Source organism: Solea senegalensis, linkage group LG10 (genome assembly GCF_019176455.1).
Source record: "Solea senegalensis isolate Sse05_10M linkage group LG10, IFAPA_SoseM_1, whole genome shotgun sequence".
Taxonomy (NCBI): domain Eukaryota; kingdom Metazoa; phylum Chordata; class Actinopteri; order Pleuronectiformes; family Soleidae; genus Solea; species Solea senegalensis.
In genome coordinates, this window is record NC_058030.1 from 25,109,085 (window position 1) to 25,128,073 (window position 18,989).

General features: G+C 43.8%; 3 protein-coding genes across 7 annotated transcripts in view; 1 reads left to right on the plus strand and 2 right to left on the minus strand.

Annotated features, from left to right (window-relative positions):
- Positions 1–7,085, minus strand: part of zc3h18 (zinc finger CCCH-type containing 18) — a 38,370-nt gene extending 31,285 nt beyond the window's left edge. For all 3 annotated transcript variants that reach the window (XM_044036036.1, XM_044036035.1, XM_044036034.1), the window contains exons 1-3: positions 6,909–7,085; positions 942–1,816; positions 657–741 (exon numbers count right to left, since the gene is read on the minus strand). In XM_044036036.1, coding sequence (XP_043891971.1) covers positions 657–741; positions 942–1,805 — 949 coding nt within the window. In that variant the 5' untranslated portion in view covers positions 1,806–1,816; positions 6,909–7,085. The remainder of the gene's footprint in view (positions 1–656; positions 742–941; positions 1,817–6,908) is intronic.
- Positions 7,086–8,878: 1,793 nt separating this feature from the next.
- Positions 8,879–9,562, minus strand: LOC122775902 (balbiani ring protein 6-like). Its single transcript, XM_044036117.1, has one exon. It carries the CDS (start codon positions 9,560–9,562, stop codon positions 8,879–8,881), a length of 684 nt encoding a protein of 227 aa, XP_043892052.1.
- A 115-nt stretch (positions 9,563–9,677) lies between these two features.
- Positions 9,678–18,761, plus strand: trhr2 (thyrotropin releasing hormone receptor 2). Of its 3 annotated transcripts, XM_044035513.1 has the most exons (8): positions 9,678–9,763; positions 9,949–10,136; positions 12,127–12,196; positions 12,276–12,784; positions 12,871–13,003; positions 13,388–13,539; positions 13,767–13,890; positions 17,911–18,761. In XM_044035513.1, the coding sequence occupies exons 4-8, from the start codon at positions 12,402–12,404 to the stop codon at positions 18,442–18,444; spliced, it is 1,326 nt and encodes a 441-aa protein (XP_043891448.1). In that variant the 5' UTR covers positions 9,678–9,763; positions 9,949–10,136; positions 12,127–12,196; positions 12,276–12,401; the 3' UTR covers positions 18,445–18,761. The 3 variants fall into 3 exon arrangements, with proteins under 3 accessions (XP_043891448.1, XP_043891449.1, XP_043891447.1); XM_044035514.1 differs by lacking the exons at positions 9,678–9,763; positions 12,127–12,196 and having other exon boundaries at positions 9,859–10,136; XM_044035512.1 differs by lacking the exons at positions 9,678–9,763; positions 9,949–10,136 and having other exon boundaries at positions 11,726–12,196.
- The last annotated feature ends 228 nt before the right edge of the window (positions 18,762–18,989 follow it).

An 18,989-nucleotide genomic window follows, 5' to 3' on the forward strand; every position in this document is an offset into this window, starting at 1 on the left:
CTTTTTGCTGCTCTAATAAGTGTTCTCTATGGTACGATGGTGTGGGAGAGTGAGCGGTTCACAAACTTCTCTTTCCTGTTGGAAAACTCTGTCTGAGATAGAGACGTGGACATGGGACATAGAGATCGTAGACTTAAAGTGAAGAAGATTTAACTGGGTGAGTCTTTAATTTAGTGGCTGAATTACTTTGTGTACCTGCTGGTGGTCAGGTTTTTGTTTTTTTTACTTTAGCACCTGAACCAAACTTCAAAAAACCTGAATTATCCCTTTTCAGACTTACGCACAGAAACAGAATCTTGAATCATATTCATATATATTTAAGTCAATATGTTCATAGGTAAATTACTGAACACATGTTTTACTGAGCAGTGGGGAAAAGAAAAGTCTATTCACATCAAGTACAATGGCTCCCCCTGCTGGGGGGGAAACAGAAGTGTTCCTCACATGGTCTATATCAGGATTCTGCAAATTTTTCAGCCCCCGACGCCTAAAATAACAGGGATAGAGTCTCAGGAGCCACATTCATCCAAAGCACATAAACCACATCAGCATGTTTTGCTTGTGTTGCTGTAATTGAACATGAAGCCACTGACAAATCCAAAAGCGACTTCTCCTTCCAGACACATTCAGATACAAATCTCTCCACCACCACTGACCTTTGATGAAGAACCTGCATATGGGACGTGGTCTGATCTTCCTGTCCGAGGGATCCTTAACCTCCCCTTCCTCCAGATCGTCATCCTGACGAGACAAAAGCACGACTAAAAAGCTGAGGTCTCACACTCAAACTGACCTGAGGCCCAATGAGCATCTAGTCTGGTCAAGAGGGGGCGGGTCTAGCGTTGAGTCATCGTTAAATACAGTATTACATTATCAACGTGATGTAAAACAGCTGTTATAATTCACAATGAGCCTCAAAGTGAGCGACACTCTTCACTTACATCAATCTCTCCTTCGTCGATCTCTCCGTCATCCTCGTCCCTCTTCCTGCCTGCTCTGTCCAGCCCTTTCGACTCATCTATTCTCCTGGACTCGCTGAACTCGGGGGACGGCGGAAGAATTGGCTTCTTCTCCTTCTTCTTGCTGCTCTTGTCATCGCTCACTTCCTCCTCGGCGTCCTCCTCCTCCTCTTCCTCGTGTGCGGGGATGCTGGGCTCCTCTGGGACTTCCTCGTCATAATCCAGCTCGTGTTCGTCCAGCTCCCGGGAAACACAGGCCGGGTCGTCCTTCGTCTCCTTCACAGCTCCTCTCCTCTCTTCCTCTTCCTCCTCATCCACCTCAGCTGTCTCGGGCTCAGCTGAAGTGTCCTTCCTGTAGCCACCATCCCTGTCTTTATCATCTCCATTGTCTTCATCATTGAAGCGCTTGACCTGTTCTGGTTCAAAGTCTGGAGACTGTGGCGTGTCAATGACCCTGTCTTCTTCCTCCTCATCTCCCTCCTCTCTATCTACCCCCTCATCTTCTTCTCCCTCCATCATCACAATGGCTTCATCCTCCTGTCCCATACCTACAGGTTCTTCGTCCTCTGGGTCTGAGACAAAGTCTGGGACCACCTCGTCCTCTTCTTCCAACTCCTCTGATCCCAAACTTCTTCTTCTTCTGCTTCCCACCGTCTGCTCCTCGTCCTCCTCTTCATCCTCCTCCAACAAACCCCCATTTTCCTCTTCACGGACAATCTTGCTGCCAGAGACGATCCTGTCGTCCTCTTCATCAGAAGAATCCAGCAGCTCAGAGTCAGATAGCGCCCTCTCCTCCTCATCCTCCGGAGACTGGGGAGACTGCGTAGGACTTTCAGGAGAATCCATTAAAGAATGTTCTAGTGCAAAAGAAAAAACAGTTGTATAAACATACTTATATTTTGAATTTGTTGTTATGGATGAAACGGACGTGACATGTAACGTTAACGTTAAGTGAATGATGTTTAACTCGTCACATTACACTGAAACATGTGTCGTACACAATTAATTTCAAATGACACACTAACATTTAATGTCCTACCAATTCACTATGACTTTAGTTGAACATTAGCGTAATTTAACCCAGTTACTGTGCGTTTAACTTTACTCTGGTGTACAGAGCCGGGTGCTTATCCCGCACATGGTCAAACATATTACTCATATTTCCTCCTATGATTTGCAGGCTGGTGCGCCGTCATTCATGATGACACGGTGGTCATTTTTTTAGGAAGAAAAACTCCCACTGATTTGATGCTCTTTTTTGGAGGGAAGAACTCTTCCTCTGCCATACTTTATCAGGAACGGCTCTGTTCCGCAACTCTGCACGGAATAAAAACAATGCAACACAAGTGCTAACACACGGTTGTTGTGTAACTTTGTTTACATTCCGTTTGAGTTGCGCTGAATTACATGTATGGTTAATTTCTTTTGACGGTGTTGAGGAAATGTTATGTAGCGTTTAATACCACAATTAATTGTGAAAATCAAGTAATTGTGAAATCCCTGGTCATGAGCACAACGTCCGACACAAGAATCAAAGCCAACAAGAGATCAAAGTTTTAAAAGACTTAAAAATCCTCTCCAACATTTAGCAAAGCAAATGTGTTGAACAGAGGAGTTGTGTATTGAGAGCAGAGGTATTTCAGTTCAGTGACAGTGAGTCTGAAGTACTGAACCATTCTGTCAACAAGCCTTTTTAATGATTCACTTTCAACTGCTTTACAGGTCACTAGGTTTGTATGTTTGTGTCGCGCAGAAAACCATGTCACCACAGTTTCACGCAGCCGCGCTGTGATGACTCTGCCCGCCTTGAGGAGGCACTATAGTAATGTTAAACCGTGTACAGTCGAGCCGTGCCGGGACTATGTAATGGAAAAGCACCATTATGTTTTTACAGCTGAATCTTTAGGGGTGACTGTCAGAATGGAGAAGGCAAGACAATTGTCTGTGAAAACATTCAATAAAATGATTATCTCATCTTAAACAGTCACTTTATTGTAACATGTTTTTATTTGAGAAAAAAAGCTTCGATCACAGATATTCAACATACATCTTTTTTCTTATGTTCTTCCCCCCACCCATGCTGCCAATACAACAAAATAAATAAATAAATAATGAGAATAAACTTGAAAAGCACACCTCAGATGTTACACTGAAAGAGTTACAAATCGGGATGGGGCAGATCCAATACAAACGTAATTCACGGATCGGAAATTTCCGATCGAACTGCAGAGATTTCCGATCCGATCCGTCTGTGCTTTAATGTTGTTTGCTGAAATGTGTCCACTAGTGATTCCCTGACTGCTCTGCTAGCTGGCTGCAGTGGAATGGATTTTCTGAAGTAGGCTATTTGCCTTCTGTGAGTACCACTACACAGGTCTTCTGAGGTCCCTGAGTCTCCAAGAAGGTACAGGCACAAACACAGGATTTATTACTGCTTAAATTTTCAGTTTTGTGGGAGGACTTCAAGTTTCTCAAAATAAGATAGTAGAGGGGCAAACGTATCCTGGAATTTTTGGGTCGACCCTCAAATGCCATATTATATCTTTTCCAGCTTAAGGAATATAATCAGGTCTTTCATCCAGGAGGAAGCTTTGGGTGGATGTGTTGATTTCCACTCCAACAGAATTCTTCTCCAGGACAGGAGAGTAGAAAAGCAAGCACATTTTTAGTCTTATTTAGTCTTAATTGATAAACCTCCCTCCCTCCCTCCCCTGGCACTCCAAATATAGCCATTTCAGCAGTGGGTTGAATATCTCTGCTAAAAACTTCAGATAACTTTTTAAATATCATAGTCCAAAAATTATACAGTTTATTACAGGTAGGGATGTCCTGATCTGATATTGATATCGGTCCGATAGCCAAAAAACGCATATGGGATTATATCAGACTGCCTCTAAAATCTCCGATATAAGCACTCCGATACAACAGTCCATTCCACTCCAGCACTTCTATCCAGCAGCGTTGTGATCACGTGTGCTGTGTGGTGGATGCACGTAGATCACAACAACAGTGTGTGTGTGCTACTGCTATTTCAGAGGTTAAACATTTTTCTTTAACCTCTGAACTCAGAGGCTATGAAGCTGCACAGCGAGCACGAGTAAGCCATTAGCACCACGCTAGCTCATCCTGAGGCGAGCTGCTAACAACATTATTAACAATAAACTGTATTGTGATCATGTGATCTACATGCATCCAACACACAGAGCCCACGTGATCACAATGGGCGCTGCAGGATAGAAGTGCTGGAGTGGAATGGACTGTTGTATCGGTGCGCTTGTATCGGAGATTTTAGAGGCAGTCCGATATGCGTTTTTTGGCGGCTGATATCAGACCTGTAACTTTCTACTTTTAAACTCAGAAAAAACTGAGGTCATTATACTCGGCCCTAAACACCTCAGAGAAAAACTTTCTGCCCACATTGTCACTTTAGATGACATCACCCTGGCTTCCAGTTCCACTGTGAGGAACCTTGGAGTTACTTTTGACCAGGAAATGTCATTTGATTCACACATAAAACTAATTTCCAGAACAGCCTTCTTCCACCTGCGGAACATTATGAAAATTAGAAACATTCTGTCTTTACAGGATGCTAAAAACTACTTCATGCTTTTGTTACATCGAGATTAGATTACTGTAACCCCTTATTATCAGGATGTTCCAACAAGTCTGTTAGAACCCTTCAGTTCATTCAAAATGCTGCAGCACGAGTTCTGACGGGAACTAGAAAGAGAGACCACATAACTCCAGTGTTAGCTTCTCTACACTGGCTCCCCATACAGTTTAGAATTCAATTTAAAATCCTCCTCCTCACGTACAAAGCACTTAATGGTCAGGCCCCTTCATACCTGAAAGACCTAGTCTTACCTTATCACCCTAACAGACCACTTAGGTCACAAAATACAGGTATACTTGTGGTTCCCAGAGTCTGTAAGAGTAGAATGGGAGGCAGAGCCTTCAGTTACCAGGCTCCTCCTCTCCTGTGGAACCAGCTTCCAATAAGAGTTCGGTAGGCGGAGCCTCTCTCTGTATTTAAAGTTTTAAATTTAAACTTTCCTTTTTGATAAAGCTTATAGTTAGAGCTGGTTCAGGGAAACCTGGACCATCTCTTAGTTATGCTGCTATAGACCTAGACTGCTGGGGGATTTTCCTGTGGTGCACACACATTCACTCTCTCTCACAGGGTATGAATATGACTTTTTATATGTCATTAACCTTGTCTCTTTCTCTCCCTAGTTTGTGTCTTTCCTTCCTTCCCTCTCTCTCTCTGTATTCTCATCTTGCAGGTTGCAGGATCCAGATCCAGTTTTCGAGGCTATCCATATCATACATATCATCACCATTATTATTGTGCTATAATTAAAAGTCGATATCATTAACTGTATAAACTTGTAACTTGATACAGTTGTTGTGTATCTGCTCCTGGTCTCTCTCTCTCTCTTCTGTCTCTACCTCATCTCCCTCTTGTCCCCCACCTCTCCACTGTCCCCCATTTTCCTTTCACCCCAACCAGTGGAGGCAGATGACCACACATCTCTGAGCCTGGTTCTGTCAGAGATTTCTTCTTCTGTTAAGAGGGAGTTTTTTCTCTCCACTGATGCCTAGTGCTTGCTCATTGTGTAAACTGTTGGGGTTGGCGTCTTTAATCCTGCCCTATGCCACTGGACAAAGACAGGATCCAATTTGGCTGGGAGAAAGACATGATTGCAGATGGGACTATAAAGGGAGAAGTCCGTCAGATTTAAATGTTGTCTAAATTGTGACCAATTTTTTAAGGTGGAAATTACATTAGGAAATGAGGAGTATTGTTTAGGAAAGCAGGGAGGCTTCGAGGTGACTAATGCAGGGAGTGGTAATGATATACACGCATTAACTTCTGTAGGTACCAATCAGCGTCTGGTCTTTGAATCCAATAAACGATTTTTTGAAGATTTGTAGCCCAATAATGATACATCAGATAGGGCTGAGCCATACCCCCCTCTGTTTTATGCCTCTGAAGGAATATCTAACGAATTCTACGATGTTTGTTACCCCCATCAAAATGAAGACAACAGTATATCAACGTCTGAAAAATGACTTTGGAAGGAAGACTGAAACATTCTCAAAGAGACCTCTGCAATATGATAGATAGTGTCTTTAATGGAAATGGGTTAATGGAAGTGTACATCAGAATAAACACTAGGGGTGTATGTTGAGTAGGGCTGCAACTATTTTCTAGATTCATCGAATACTTGCGTAAATACGCTACATAAACTGTCAGAAAATATTGATCAGTGTTTATCAAACCTGGAAATGATGATATACTCCAATGTCTTGTTTATAACTCAGCTTGAAAGGTTTATTTGCATTATGGAGCAAAGAAACCAGGACATATTCACATTTAAGAAGCTGGAAAAAATCTGAGAAACTGGTTCAAACCTATTACTCGTTAGACGGTTAATTTAGTAATCGATGTTGAGCGTCACAGCGTTTGCGCATCACTCACGTAAAATGTTAACGTTTTTCACCGATTGTCCAGACGATAGTAAACACACCACAATTTACGTTACCCGATTAAGTTTACACATTATATGACGAAGTCAAAGTTTTACAAACGAAAAGAAGACAAATAAGCCGCACGTCTCTGCTTTTGCTGACTGACTGAGAGGCGCTGATTAGTTACCAGGCCCACGGCTACAGCAGCGCGCAGGCAGCCGGCTAACATACGAGCTTGAAGCCGACGCGGAGCCGGGTAACTCCCGACACGGAGCCGGGTAACTCCTGTAACCAGCGTCTACGAATAAGCAGCCGAGTTAAATTAAGCTAAACCTGTAACGATGGGGTTGAGCGCGTTATTAGCCCGTCTTTCATTTAGCAATATAGTTGCAGCCCTGCGGCTAAGCTAACAGCTAGCAGCGCACCGCTAACTAGCCGCTAACGTCCACACACACACACACACACACACACACTGACCTGGCTGAGCCGAAGGTGTTTAAAGACGGCAGCGCTTCGTTAGGACGTCTTCTCTCCGTCTGCTGCTGCGTGTTTACGGGATACAGCTCAAAGATGACAGCGTTAATTTAGCCGCTATGGCAGAGGAAATAATGGGACTCCGCAGCGCACAGCGGCCATTACGCACAACGTCATCAAGACGCGACAATCTAGAGAGAAGGGAGGTAAAACGAGTGAGGGAAAGAACTATTTGATTCAAAATAGTTCGTAAAATACGGAAGCGCATTCCATCCACTTGAAAAAAAATTTGGTGCGATTTTTCTGAGTAATTAATTTTTTTCTGTTTGTCAGGGTAATTTTTTTTCATGGTTGGTTTTTCGGAGTAATTATTTTTTCTGAATTATAACAACATGGACGGCTTGTTTAGATTAATCAAGTTTTACTTTGATCTGGGTTTAAGACACTGAGAGATAGTCCTGCCCTTAAGTAACATACGTGGTATTAGCATTAGTTTGTCGACTTTAAGTAGGCACCTGAGGACTTTGCAGTTGTTCAGAAGGAAAGCTCATTCAGATCTGTTAGACATAGCAGTGTTTATCCAGGATCAATTGGACAGATATGGCATTCTCCATGGATACAAGATGATGCATTTGAAATGCATTCAGGCATCTGGCTACATGGTGACTCGAGAGACGATCAGGAGACTGCTGAAAATATGGGAGTCACTTGAAGGTTGGAGGTTCTCACGAGAGTTCTCGATAATTCAGAAAAAAAAATAGCACGAAAAAGAGAAAAAATGACTCAGAAAAACAGGAAAAGAATTACTCAGAAAAACAGGAAAAAAACATTAGACAGAAAAACAGGAGAAAAAATATTCAAAGAAACAAACCAAATAATTACTCAGAAACTGTTTTTTTCCAAAATGAATACAATGCGCTTCCGTAGTAAAATAATTGAGAATAGTGATATAAAGCATTCATAAATAGACACATACCAGTGTGGAAACAACTTCTGATTCAATGGTTTTTCTTTTATCATTATTATTATTATTGTTGTTGTTGTTGTTGTTATTATTGTTATCATCATGATGATTAATAAATCATTTTCTACACTGTAGGTTCATATTGAAGACATCACACACATGAAATAAGGTACCTGACAAAACAACAAGAGTGTTCAATAAACCATCTCATATGCTTCAATTTATATTTGAGAGTCTTCAAAGCAGCAAGAGTTTGCTTTGATGGCAGCAGAGCACACTGAAGACACCTGAAAACATCTGAGAACACTGAAAACACCTAAAAACATCTGAGAACACTGAAAACATTTTTTTTTATTATCTTTATCTTTACTGTCTTTGCTGCTGTGAAGATGTAAATGCCCTCACTGTGGGGCCAATAAAGGACTCTCGAGCGTGAGACAGTGAGTGTGAGTTCCTCCAGAGAGCTGGTTCAGGTTTTCCCTGAGCTCAAACTATGAGCTTTATCAAAAAGGAAGGTTCTAACCTTCAATACAGATTTTAGCCACTAGATGGCAACAGTGTCATAGAATAGTATTTACTAAAATACTGTGTGGGTTTTCTGCAGTCCTCATGGAGAACAAATGAGGCAGAACTTCATTTCTAGGACTAATGTTTAAATTATGGTTAAGGTTAGTGTTGGTTATTAACTGGTTAAAGTTAAGATTAGTGATAAGGTGTGTGTGTGACTTTTCATATTTCCGCGCAGCCTGCTCTGGTATCTGTGGTCTCTATGGTCTTTGTGGGTCTCTGGGGGTGTCTGTTGTCTCTGTGGGTCTCTGGGAGGTCTGTTGTCTCTGTGATCTCTGAGGTCTCTGGGGTCTCAGTTGTCTCTAGGGTGTCTGTGGTCTCTGGGGGTGTCTGGGGTCTCTGTTGTCTCTGGGGTGTCTGTTGTCTCTGTGGGTCTCTGGGGTGTCTGTGGTCTCTGGGGTGTCTGTTGTCTCTGGGTCTCTGTGATCTCTGTCTCTGGGTCTCAGTTGTCTCTGGGGTTTCTGTGGTCTCTGGGGTCTCTGTGGGTCTCAGGTGTGGGTCTCTGTTGTCTCTGGGGTGTCTCTGTGGGTCTCTGGTCTCTGTGATCTCTGGGGACTCTGTGGTCTCTGTTGTCTCTGGGGTCTCTGAGTGTCTCTGGTGGGTCTGGGGTGTCTGTGGTCTCTGGAGTCCTGTTGTCTCTGGGGTGTCTGTGGTCTCTGGGGTCTCTGGTCTCTGTTGTCTGGGTCTCCTCTCTCCTCTTCTGTGGGTCTCTGTGTCTGGTCTCTGGGGTCTCTGATCTCTGTGGTCTCTGTTGTCTCTGGGGTGTCTGGTCTCTGGGGTCTCTGGTGGTCTCTGGGGTGTCTGGTCTCTGTGGGTCTCTGGGGTGTCTGTGGTCTCTGGGGTCTCTGTGGTCTCTGTGATCTCTGGGGACTCTGTGGTCTCTGTTGTCTCTGGGGTCTGTGGTCTCTGGGGTCTCTGTGGTCTCTGTGATCTCTGGGGACTCTGTGGTCTCTGTTGTCTCTGGGGTGTCTGTGGTCTCTGGGGTCTCTGTGGTCTCTGTTGTCTGGGGTGTCTGTGGTCTCTGTGGGTCTCTGGGGTGTCTGTGGTCTCTGGGTCTCTGTGGTCTCTGTTGTCTCTGGGGTGTCTGTGGTCTCTGGGGTGTCTGTGGGTGGTGGTGGATGATCATAAACAGAGATAATAACACAGTTTTATTGAGTCAGTCTGAAGCCACCGCAGTGATGTGTTTACGATGCGCTCGTGCTCCACTGCCGTGACTGTAATCACCGTGTTTCTCTTGTGTAAGTTGACGGTGAGTGAAATACATGGTGATGCCTCAGGATCTCAGAGGCAGAGGGTGAAAGGAAATCTGGACCACTTCCTCTCACAGGTTTCAAAATAAAACATGTCATGTTACGTCAACAAGACAGTGAATGTGAGAGAGAGTGAGAGAATGAATGTGTGAGAGAGTGAACGTGAGAAAGAGTGAGTGTGAGAGAATGAAGAATCTATTCACGTGGTTTACCGTAAACACACAATATTCCAAATACAGATGTTGTGCTTTTATTTTGGAAGGTACACCCGCTGCTTCCCGTGTGCATCTGTGCGACTTGACGTGGCTCAGAGAGTCAGAGTGAGATGCTGTGGTGTGTGGACGACACTTAGAGCGTGGCTGTCATGACACACAGACACACACACTCTGGTGCAGGATACAGGAGCAGATTCCTCGGAGGTTGAGATGACAGGATGTAAACATGCAGCAGGTAAATCGTTTTATTTTTTCCAAATACATGAAGTTAATCATCAGTTGTGTCTGTGTGTCCTGTTGCTGTTCATGTTGTCATCCTTTCATTCACGATGCTTTTATATTTAACATCATCATTTGACATGGTGAGATAATAAAATCTACATTTGTTTCCATGTTTCGTTTCATCTTTGGTTATTGTTTTACTGCATTGTTTTAATGCATGATGTCTGTGTGACAGAAGACAATGACGAGTCGTCGGTTTGATGCTGCACTTTTGCTCAAAAGCAGCAGTGAAGCACAGTCTCACGCGTGTTCACTGGCTCACAAAAGACTCAGCTCATAAAGTCTACGTCAGTTTAAGTCTGCAACATGTTTATCTCACTGTGAGACAGACTTTTCCAACAGGAAAGTGAAGTGTGTAAACCACTCACTCTCCCACACCAAACCTCAGAGAGAAAATCAATGATTTTAGCTGCAGGGACACAGGAGCTGCTGGTCTAGTGCTGCCTCGTGTGGTCACTTTGTGTCACTGTCAAAATTAAATATTTCAAATGCTACAAAATAAGACATTAGAACTTAGTGATGGAGGCAGCAGTGGATCATCAACTCCTGTGTGTGTGATGTTAAAATCACTGATTTTAACATCACACACACAAGGTTTTTGGTGTGGGAGAGTGAGTGGTTTACAAACTTCACTTTCCTGTTTGTCTGTCTCGATGAACGGATGAATTGCCTCTTCACCCATGATTTATTCCTCATTTTGTAAATGAAGCAGCACAGACGTGTGAGAGCGCAGCAGAGAGGGAGGAACTCTCGCCCTCTGTGGGTCATCTGCTGAGCTGTGGACGATGCAGGAGTGGACACACGGCGGACACTGCAGCTAAATTACTTTTCATTTCATGTCCACCTCAATTTATTAGAGGTCTCTGGGGTGTGCGTGCGTGTGTGAGCGTGTGTATGTCCATGTGTGCGTGTGCGGGGGCCTGGAGATCGAGCAACAGATGCCTGGAAGCGTGTCACAGTGTTGCTTGCTGCTTGATGAGAAACAAACGTGGAGACTCTGCAGAGGAAGAGAAAGATCTGTTAAAGCTTAAGAAAAGGGCTTTAAACACTGGGGGAGGATTTAAATGGAACACCATGACAGATTTATCTAAAACAAAACTAAACATTTATTTGAATATGATGATAAAAACATAGTTATGAAGTCAAAGTTCCAGTTTCTGAATTGTTTCTGAACTCAAAAACATGTCACTGACGACACAGGGAAAAATATCTTTTAGCTTTTAGTTTTAGCTAGTTCATGATAAAAAATCTACGTCAGTTTATGTCTACGATGTCTTAAGAATGCGTTTATGTCTTTATCTCACTGTGAGACAGACGTCTGTAAACCACTCACTCTCCCACACCAAAGTCCACAGAGAAAATCAGTGATTTTAACATCACTGCTGCCTCCATCACTAAGTTCAAAAGTCTGATTTTGTGATTTCGGCTTTTAAAATCCTTCGTTCAGATTGACATCAGTGACACAAAGTGACCACACGAGGCAGCAGAGGACCAGCAGCTCCTGTGTCCTCTATGAGGTTTGGTGTGAGAGAGTGAGTGGTTTACAGACGTCAGTCTCACATGGAGACAAAGACGTGGACATGGACTTGAACTGACGTAAATTCTATTAGCGGAGTCTTGTGTTGACCTGCAGGTGGCAGTCATGTTGTCAGTGACAGTGAGCCATGCTGCGTCAGTGCTCTAAAACATTCATGCTGAGATATCACAGGTGATTTTCTTTCTTGTGTTCGGTCTCCGGTGTCCGGTCACAGTGGTTGGACTTGTCTGCGATATGGTGCAGACAAAATGTCAAGTTTTTTACTCATAGGTGTCATCATCTAAAAATACAATAGAAATCAGTTTCCTGCCTCCTGCAGCTGCAGCTGGCGTCGCCTCCTCCTCGCGTGCCCTCGTTTGTTTTCACAGCCACATTCGTCATCACCAGCACTTTTCCCTCCAAACAGCATTAATCATGTGATTCCAGCAGAGACGTGCGCACCCGAGGGAGTCACAGAGAAACCCTCCGTACTGTAGGTGTGTTCGTGTGTGTGTGTGTGTTTGACATTGACACATGACAGCGTCTGCTCTGTTTAATCAATGCTTCTATTTCTAGGTTGAGTGAACAGGCCAAGGCTCGGCGTGCTCGGCGTCCGGGAACCATTCAACATTTCACTGAAGAACACGACGACAGTAGCTTTAGCTCTAATTACACGGATGTAGCCTTTAATCAAAGACGAAGATGGCCGACAACGTGAGCACCAGACTGGACACGCCCACCAACGTCTCCCTGAGTGCCGGCAATGACGTCTCTGAGTCGTCAGAGTACAAGAGCGTGTCTGTGTTTCTGGTGCTGCTGGTGTGCGGCGTGGGCATCGTGGGGAACGTCATGGTGGTGCTCGTGGTCCTCACCACACGTCACATGAGGACGCCCACCAACTGCTACCTCGTCAGCCTGGCCATCGCCGACCTGACGGTGCTGGTGGCGGCGGGGCTGCCCAACGTGGCGGACAGTCTGAGCGGCACGTGGGTGTTCGGCCACGTCGGCTGCCTGGGCATCACCTACCTTCAGTACCTGGGCATCAACGTGTCGTCCTGCTCCATCACCGCCTTCACGGTGGAGAGGTGAGTGCGCACAAACGGCTGCCACACAGCAAACAAATGGGCGTGGCCTGGTGTTTCAGCCCCTCCTGTCATCCTCTCCCCCGCAGGTACATCGCCATCTGTCATCCAATGAAGGCTCAGACCGTGTGCACCGTGTCCAGGGCCAAACGCATCATCGCCGGGGTTTGGATCTTCACCTGTGTCTACTGCATGCTCTGGTTTTTCCTGGTGGACATTCAGGTACGAGAAACACTCGATTCAGCGACCTTAAATCACAGATCCCAGGGTCAAAAACAGATCAAAAGATCAAAGGGAACAAGGAAATACACATTTTAGCCACTGAACCAAAGACTCTACGTCAAGTCTACGATCAGTGATTGTAGCTGAGGAGACACAGGAGCTCCTGGTCTACGGCTGCCTCGTGTGGTCCATTTGTGTCACTGACATTTGAACTTGATGGAGGCAGCAGTGTATCAACAACTCCTGTGTGCTGTGATGTTACACATCACTGATTTCCTCTGTGGGCTTTGGTGTAGGAGAGTTAGCAGTTTACAAACTTCACTTTCTGTTGGAAAAGTCTGTCCCCACTGTCAGCCATGTTGTCTCTGATACTGTGATATTCAGGTGGGAGAGGACGGACACGTGCAGTGCGGCTACAGAGTGAAGCGGGAGCTCTACCTGCCCATCTACCTCACTGACTTTACCGTGTTTTACGTCACGCCGCTGCTGCTCGCCATCGTGCTGTACGGTCTGATCGCACGAGTCCTCTACGTCAGGTACGACGTCCAACACGACCGACCACTACAGTCCATGTAACTCAGTGAGTGTCAGTTCAATTTAACACAATGATCAGAAATGGTGTTACATGACCACATCACCTGACCCGACAAACACTGTCGCAGACGAGAGTGTGCGAGCGAAACAACGCTGGTGACGACGTTCCCAGTTCCGCCCTCCGACGCAAACAGAGCATTAAAACGTTGTAACACTCGTTTTCCTCCAGTCCGCTGCCCAACCATCCCGACACCAGCGCCACCACCCTGCGGAGAAGCTGCCGGGAAACCTGTGAAGTGGGTAAAGGGGGTCGTCCCAGCCGACCCAAGACAGCCATTTCCTCCAGGAAACAGGTGAGTTTATCACAACCCTCCGTTTATAAACATCACTGGAACCTCAGAGAAAGAACTGAAATATTGTACTGGACTAAGAATGCACTTAAGTTAAAGTAAAAAAGTAACTTATTTAAAACATACTCAGAGTGAAAGTTACTTAGTTACTTTTTTAACAAGGTTCTTGCAAAAAGGACAAATGGACACACATGAACTGTTTATAATTAAAGACAAAAGTTTACAAATAAAAGTTCTGACAAAATAAAATACTTAAACACATAATGTGTCAAACAACCTGGGTCAAAGGTCACAGAAGTCACTCACTCAGGGACCTGAATTAATACCAATTCACCTGTCCTCATCATTCACCTGACCTCATCGCTCACCTGTCCTCATCATTCACATGTCCTCATCGTTCACCTGTCCTCATTATTCACGTCCTCTTCATTCACCTGACCTCATCGCTCACCTGTCCTCATCGTTCACCTGTCCTCATTATTCATGTTCTCATCATTCACCTGTCCTCATCGTTCAGCTGTCCTCATCATTCATTCACCTGTCCTCATCGTTCACCTGTCCTCATCATTCACCTGTCCTCATCGTTCACCTGTCCTCATCTTTCACCTGTCCTTATCGTTCATCTGTCTTCATTTGTTCACCTGTCTTCATCATTCACCTGTCCTAAAGCACAACACTCATCCATGTGAGTGAGTGAGTGAGTGAGTGAGTGAGTGAGTGAGTGTGTGTGTGAGTGAGTGTGTGACTGAGTGAGTGAGTGTGTGAGTGAGTGAGTGAGTGAGTGAGTGTGAGTGTGTCAGTGTGTGTTTACCAAGAGCATTTAGGATTAAAAAACAGGAATTATTAACTTTTATTGTAAAAAAAAAAAAGCTGGAGTTAGGCTCAATATGTTACCTGTTTAACATAAATAAAAACTGTTGTCGCAGGTCCACTGAATCAGTTCAGTATCAAATTAAACCGCAACAACTCGATGTTTTCAAACATTGAAATAAGTCATATTTTGCCACTATGAATGTCAAACATGTTGCACTTGTTTGGACTAAAGTTAGTGATATTCAGAAACGTACAGTACATCACAGAGTTCAGAAACGTTCAGAAACGTTCAGAAACGTTCAGAAACATCCAGAAACATCCAGAAATGTCCAGAAACATCCAGAAATGTTCAGAAACGTCCAAATGTTCAGAAACGTTCAGAAAATGTTCAGAAACGATGTTCAGAAATGTTCAGAAACGTACAGTACATCAGAGAGTTCAGAAATGTTCAGAGAGTGTTAAGAAACGTCCAGAAATGTTCAGAAATGTTCAGAAACATACAGTACATCAGAGTACAGTACATCAGAGTTCAGAAACGTTCAGACATGTTCAGAAACATTCAGAAATGTTCAGAAACGTCCAGAAATGTTCAGAAACTTTCAGAAATGTTCAGAAACGTACAGTACATGAGAGAGTTCAGAAACGTTCAGAAACTTTCAGAAAGTGTTCAGAAACATTCAGAAACATTCAGAAACGTTCAGAAATGTTCAGACACGTACAGTACATCAGAGAGTTCAGAAACGTTCAGAAAATGTTCAGAAATTATGTTCAGAAATGATGTTCAGAAACGATGTTCAGAAATGTTCAGAAACATAAAGTACATCAGAGAGTTCAGAAATGTTCAGAAACGTTAAGAAATGTTCAGAAACGATCAGAAACGTTAAGAAATGTTCAGAAATGTTCAGAAATGTTCAGAAACATCCAGAAATTTTCAGAAACTTTCAGAAAGTGTTCAGAAACATTCAGAAACGTTCAGAAACGTATAGTACATCAGAGAGTTCAGAAATGCTCAGAAAGTGTCCAGAAACATTCAGAAACGTTCAGAAATGTTCAGACACGTACAGTACATCAGAGAGTTCAGAAACGTTCAGAAAATGTTCAGAAATTATGTTCAGAAATTATGTTCAGAAACGATGTTCAGAAATGTTCAGAAACATAAAGTACATCAGAGAGTTCAGAAATGTTCAGAAACGTTAAGAAATGTTCAGAAACGATCAGAAACGTTAAGAAATGTTCAGAAATGTTCAGTGTACATCAGAGAGTTCAGAAACGTTCAGAAAATGTTCAGAAACGATGTTCAGAAACGTACAGTACATCAGAGAGTTCAGAAACGTTCAGAAAATGTTCAGAAACGATGTTCAGAAATGTTCAGAAACGTACAGTACATCAGAGAGTTCAGAAATGTTCAGAAACGTCGAGAAATAGTGAGAATGAGAATGAAAAAGGTAAAGCGAGTTTCCCGCTCCATAATTAAATTCATCATTTGCTGTTTTCAGAATGTCAGTGTGACGTGTGCTGTCCCATCATGACAGCGCAGACGGAGATCATTAGAAAGCTCTCATCTCCACCGCCTTTGTGTTCAATTACACGCTTTGTTGTGCACAGATATTTCTCTTTATCTACCTGCTGAGCTGCTGAGCTGCTGTCTGTCGCCGGCTCGGACGCCGACTCTTATCTCAGACGGCTTTTTGCTGAGTGCAGGCTTGTGTGTGATAGCTGCTATCAACCTGCCACAGCGCTGCACTGAGGGAGAACACAGGAGCGGACACGGCTCAGCGGCACAGGGCGGCAAAAGGTCGGCAGAGGCCTTTAAAAGAGCAGTGGGTGGACGGGTGAGAACAGGGGAGGACGAGGGAGGACGACTGGGCAGGGTTATTGACCACTGAATAAAGATTCCTGGCTTCAGTCTCACACGCAGACGTCCCAACAGCTGTGAAACACGGCACGAAAAACGACTCCATTATGAAAGAGTGAATTTTTGTAGGATGTCTGTGAAGAGGAGAGCATCATCTGCATAAACACTTTTTTCATCAACTAGAAGGAACGTAAAGAAAGGCAACATATTAGCATTTTAGCTGGATTGGCTAACCAGTAAGTATAGCAATCACATGACAACCACACGATTACAAATACAGAAATTAATAAAAACATAAAACATGGATTTAATCGTTCAAAAACATTCTAATTTATTTGTGTGAAAACACACTTTTTGTTTGCAGTGATCAGAATGTTTGTTTGCAGAAATGTCGAGAAATGTTGGGCAATGTTGAAAAATGTTTCTCAAAATGTTGAAAAATGTTTCTCTAAATGTTGAAAAATGTTTCTCAAAATGTTGAAAAATATTCAGAAAAACTCTTTTGTGTTTGCACTCGTTTTTTGTTTGTGATTCTGACTGTGGACGGGGCTTAGGAGGCTGTCTGATGATTGGCTACTGAGTTTTAGAGCGACAGCAGAAGTAGACACAGGCTTGGAGTTGTTGTCCAGATGCAGCCCGTGACCAAGTGGAAAGGGAACTTGACTTGTAACTGGAGGGTCGCCGGTTCATAATCCCCACCCGGTCAAAAAGGGCTGGGGTACCCCTGAGCAAGGTACCCAACCCCCAATGCTCCCTGGGCGCTACTCAGTGTGGCAGCCCACTGCTCCTAATTATAGGATGGGTCAAAATGCAGAGAATAATTTCCCCAAGGGAATTAATAAAGTATATAAAATAAAAAAAAAAAAAAATCTGGGACTCCTTCTCCAAGACCCAACTATACCGTACTAAACTGAACTGTACTGTACCAAACTGAACCATGTACCAAACTGAACCATACTGTACAAAACTGTACCAACTGTCTGTACCAATCTGTACCAAACTGAACCATACTGTACAAAACTGTACCGAACTGTACCAAACTGTACAAAACTGTACCAAACTGAAACTGTACCAATCTGTACCAATCTGTACCGAATGTACCAAACTGAACCATACTGTACAAAACTGTACCAAACTGAACCGTACTGTACCAATCTGTACCAATCTGTACCGTAATGTACCAAACTGAACCATACTGTACAAAACTGTACCGTACTGTACCAAACTGTACCACACTGTACCAAACTGAACCATACTGTACAAAACTGTACCATACTGTAGCAAACTGAACCATACTGAACCGCACCATGATGGAAACAGAATTATCAAACTGTGTCTTTGCTTCTTCTCTTCAGGTGACTAAGATGTTAGCTGTGGTCGTGATCCTCTTTGCTCTGCTGTGGATGCCTTACCGCACCTTAGTCCTCATCAACTCTTTCGTGTCCACGCCGTACCTGAACGCCTGGTTCCTCCTGTTCTGTCGGACGTGCATCTACGCTAACAGCGCCATCAACCCTGTGATATACAACGCAATGTCTCAGAGGTTTCGCTCTGCATTTCGCGGGCTTTACCGTTGCCAGCGGCCGGAAGGACTTCAGAGGACACTGTCAACAATCCAGACGGGTTTCGGCAAAGTCAGAGAACCCCAAACCTCCCTGGCAACCGACAGCAAAGGAGATGATGAGGAGGCGAGGAGGAGGACGAGGAGGAGGAGCATCCTGGATGATATAAAGACAAAGCAGAATGGAAGCAGCCACCAGGAGAGAGTCAGCGATGGCGGCCCTTTTGAAACGTCACTGTGTGGTCGTGAGGATGAGGAGTGGCCTTCGTCAAGTGACCCCTCAGCAAATGTTCAACATTCTGTAAACGACAAAGAGGACAATGTGTAATGTTTTTGTCATTGTAGGACACACAGGGATGTGAAGGTGATCACATGATCAGCAGGATCACATGACGGCACATTTCATATCAACGTGTTTTAACTGAACCGTTTCCTGTTTACAAACAAAAAGTGAAGAGGAAGAGGAAGAGGAAGGTGTTTAACCACAGCAGGAAGTTCACCGGTTTGCTTTAAAATGTGTTTTTCATGTAGTGTTTTACGGCTTTATCACACAAAGACAAAGACATGGACTGTAAATAAGGGAGTGTCAAGTGTGAGTGTTGTATTTCTTTTATTATTAGGGTGTTCACACATGTGTTCATTAAAATGAATGGATGAAAACAACTGTACGCTTTTTAGTGAGTGAGTGTGTGAGTGAGTGAGTGAGTGAGAGTGAGTGAGTGAGTGTTGTCTTTCTTTTATTATTAGGGTGTTCACACGTGTTCATTAAAATGAATGGATGAAAACAACTACGCTTTTTAGTGAGTGAGAGAGTGAGTGTGTGAGTGAGTGAGTGAGTGTGAGTGGTGAGGGAGGTGTGAGAGAGTGAGTGTT

Bases quoted from the DNA above. Each gene is read 5' to 3' on its own strand.
- LOC122775902 (XM_044036117.1), bottom strand. From the start codon at position 9,562: ATGATCATCCACCACCACCCACAGACACCCCAGAGACCACAGACACCC.
- trhr2 (XM_044035513.1), top strand. From the start codon at position 12,402: ATGGCCGACAACGTGAGCACCAGACTGGACACGCCCACCAACGTCTCC. The intron at 13,004-13,387 runs GTACGAGAAACA...TGTGATATTCAG, and splicing joins TTTTCCTGGTGGACATTCAG to GTGGGAGAGGACGGACACGT. The intron at 13,891-17,910 runs GTGAGTTTATCA...TCTTCTCTTCAG, and splicing joins CCATTTCCTCCAGGAAACAG to GTGACTAAGATGTTAGCTGT.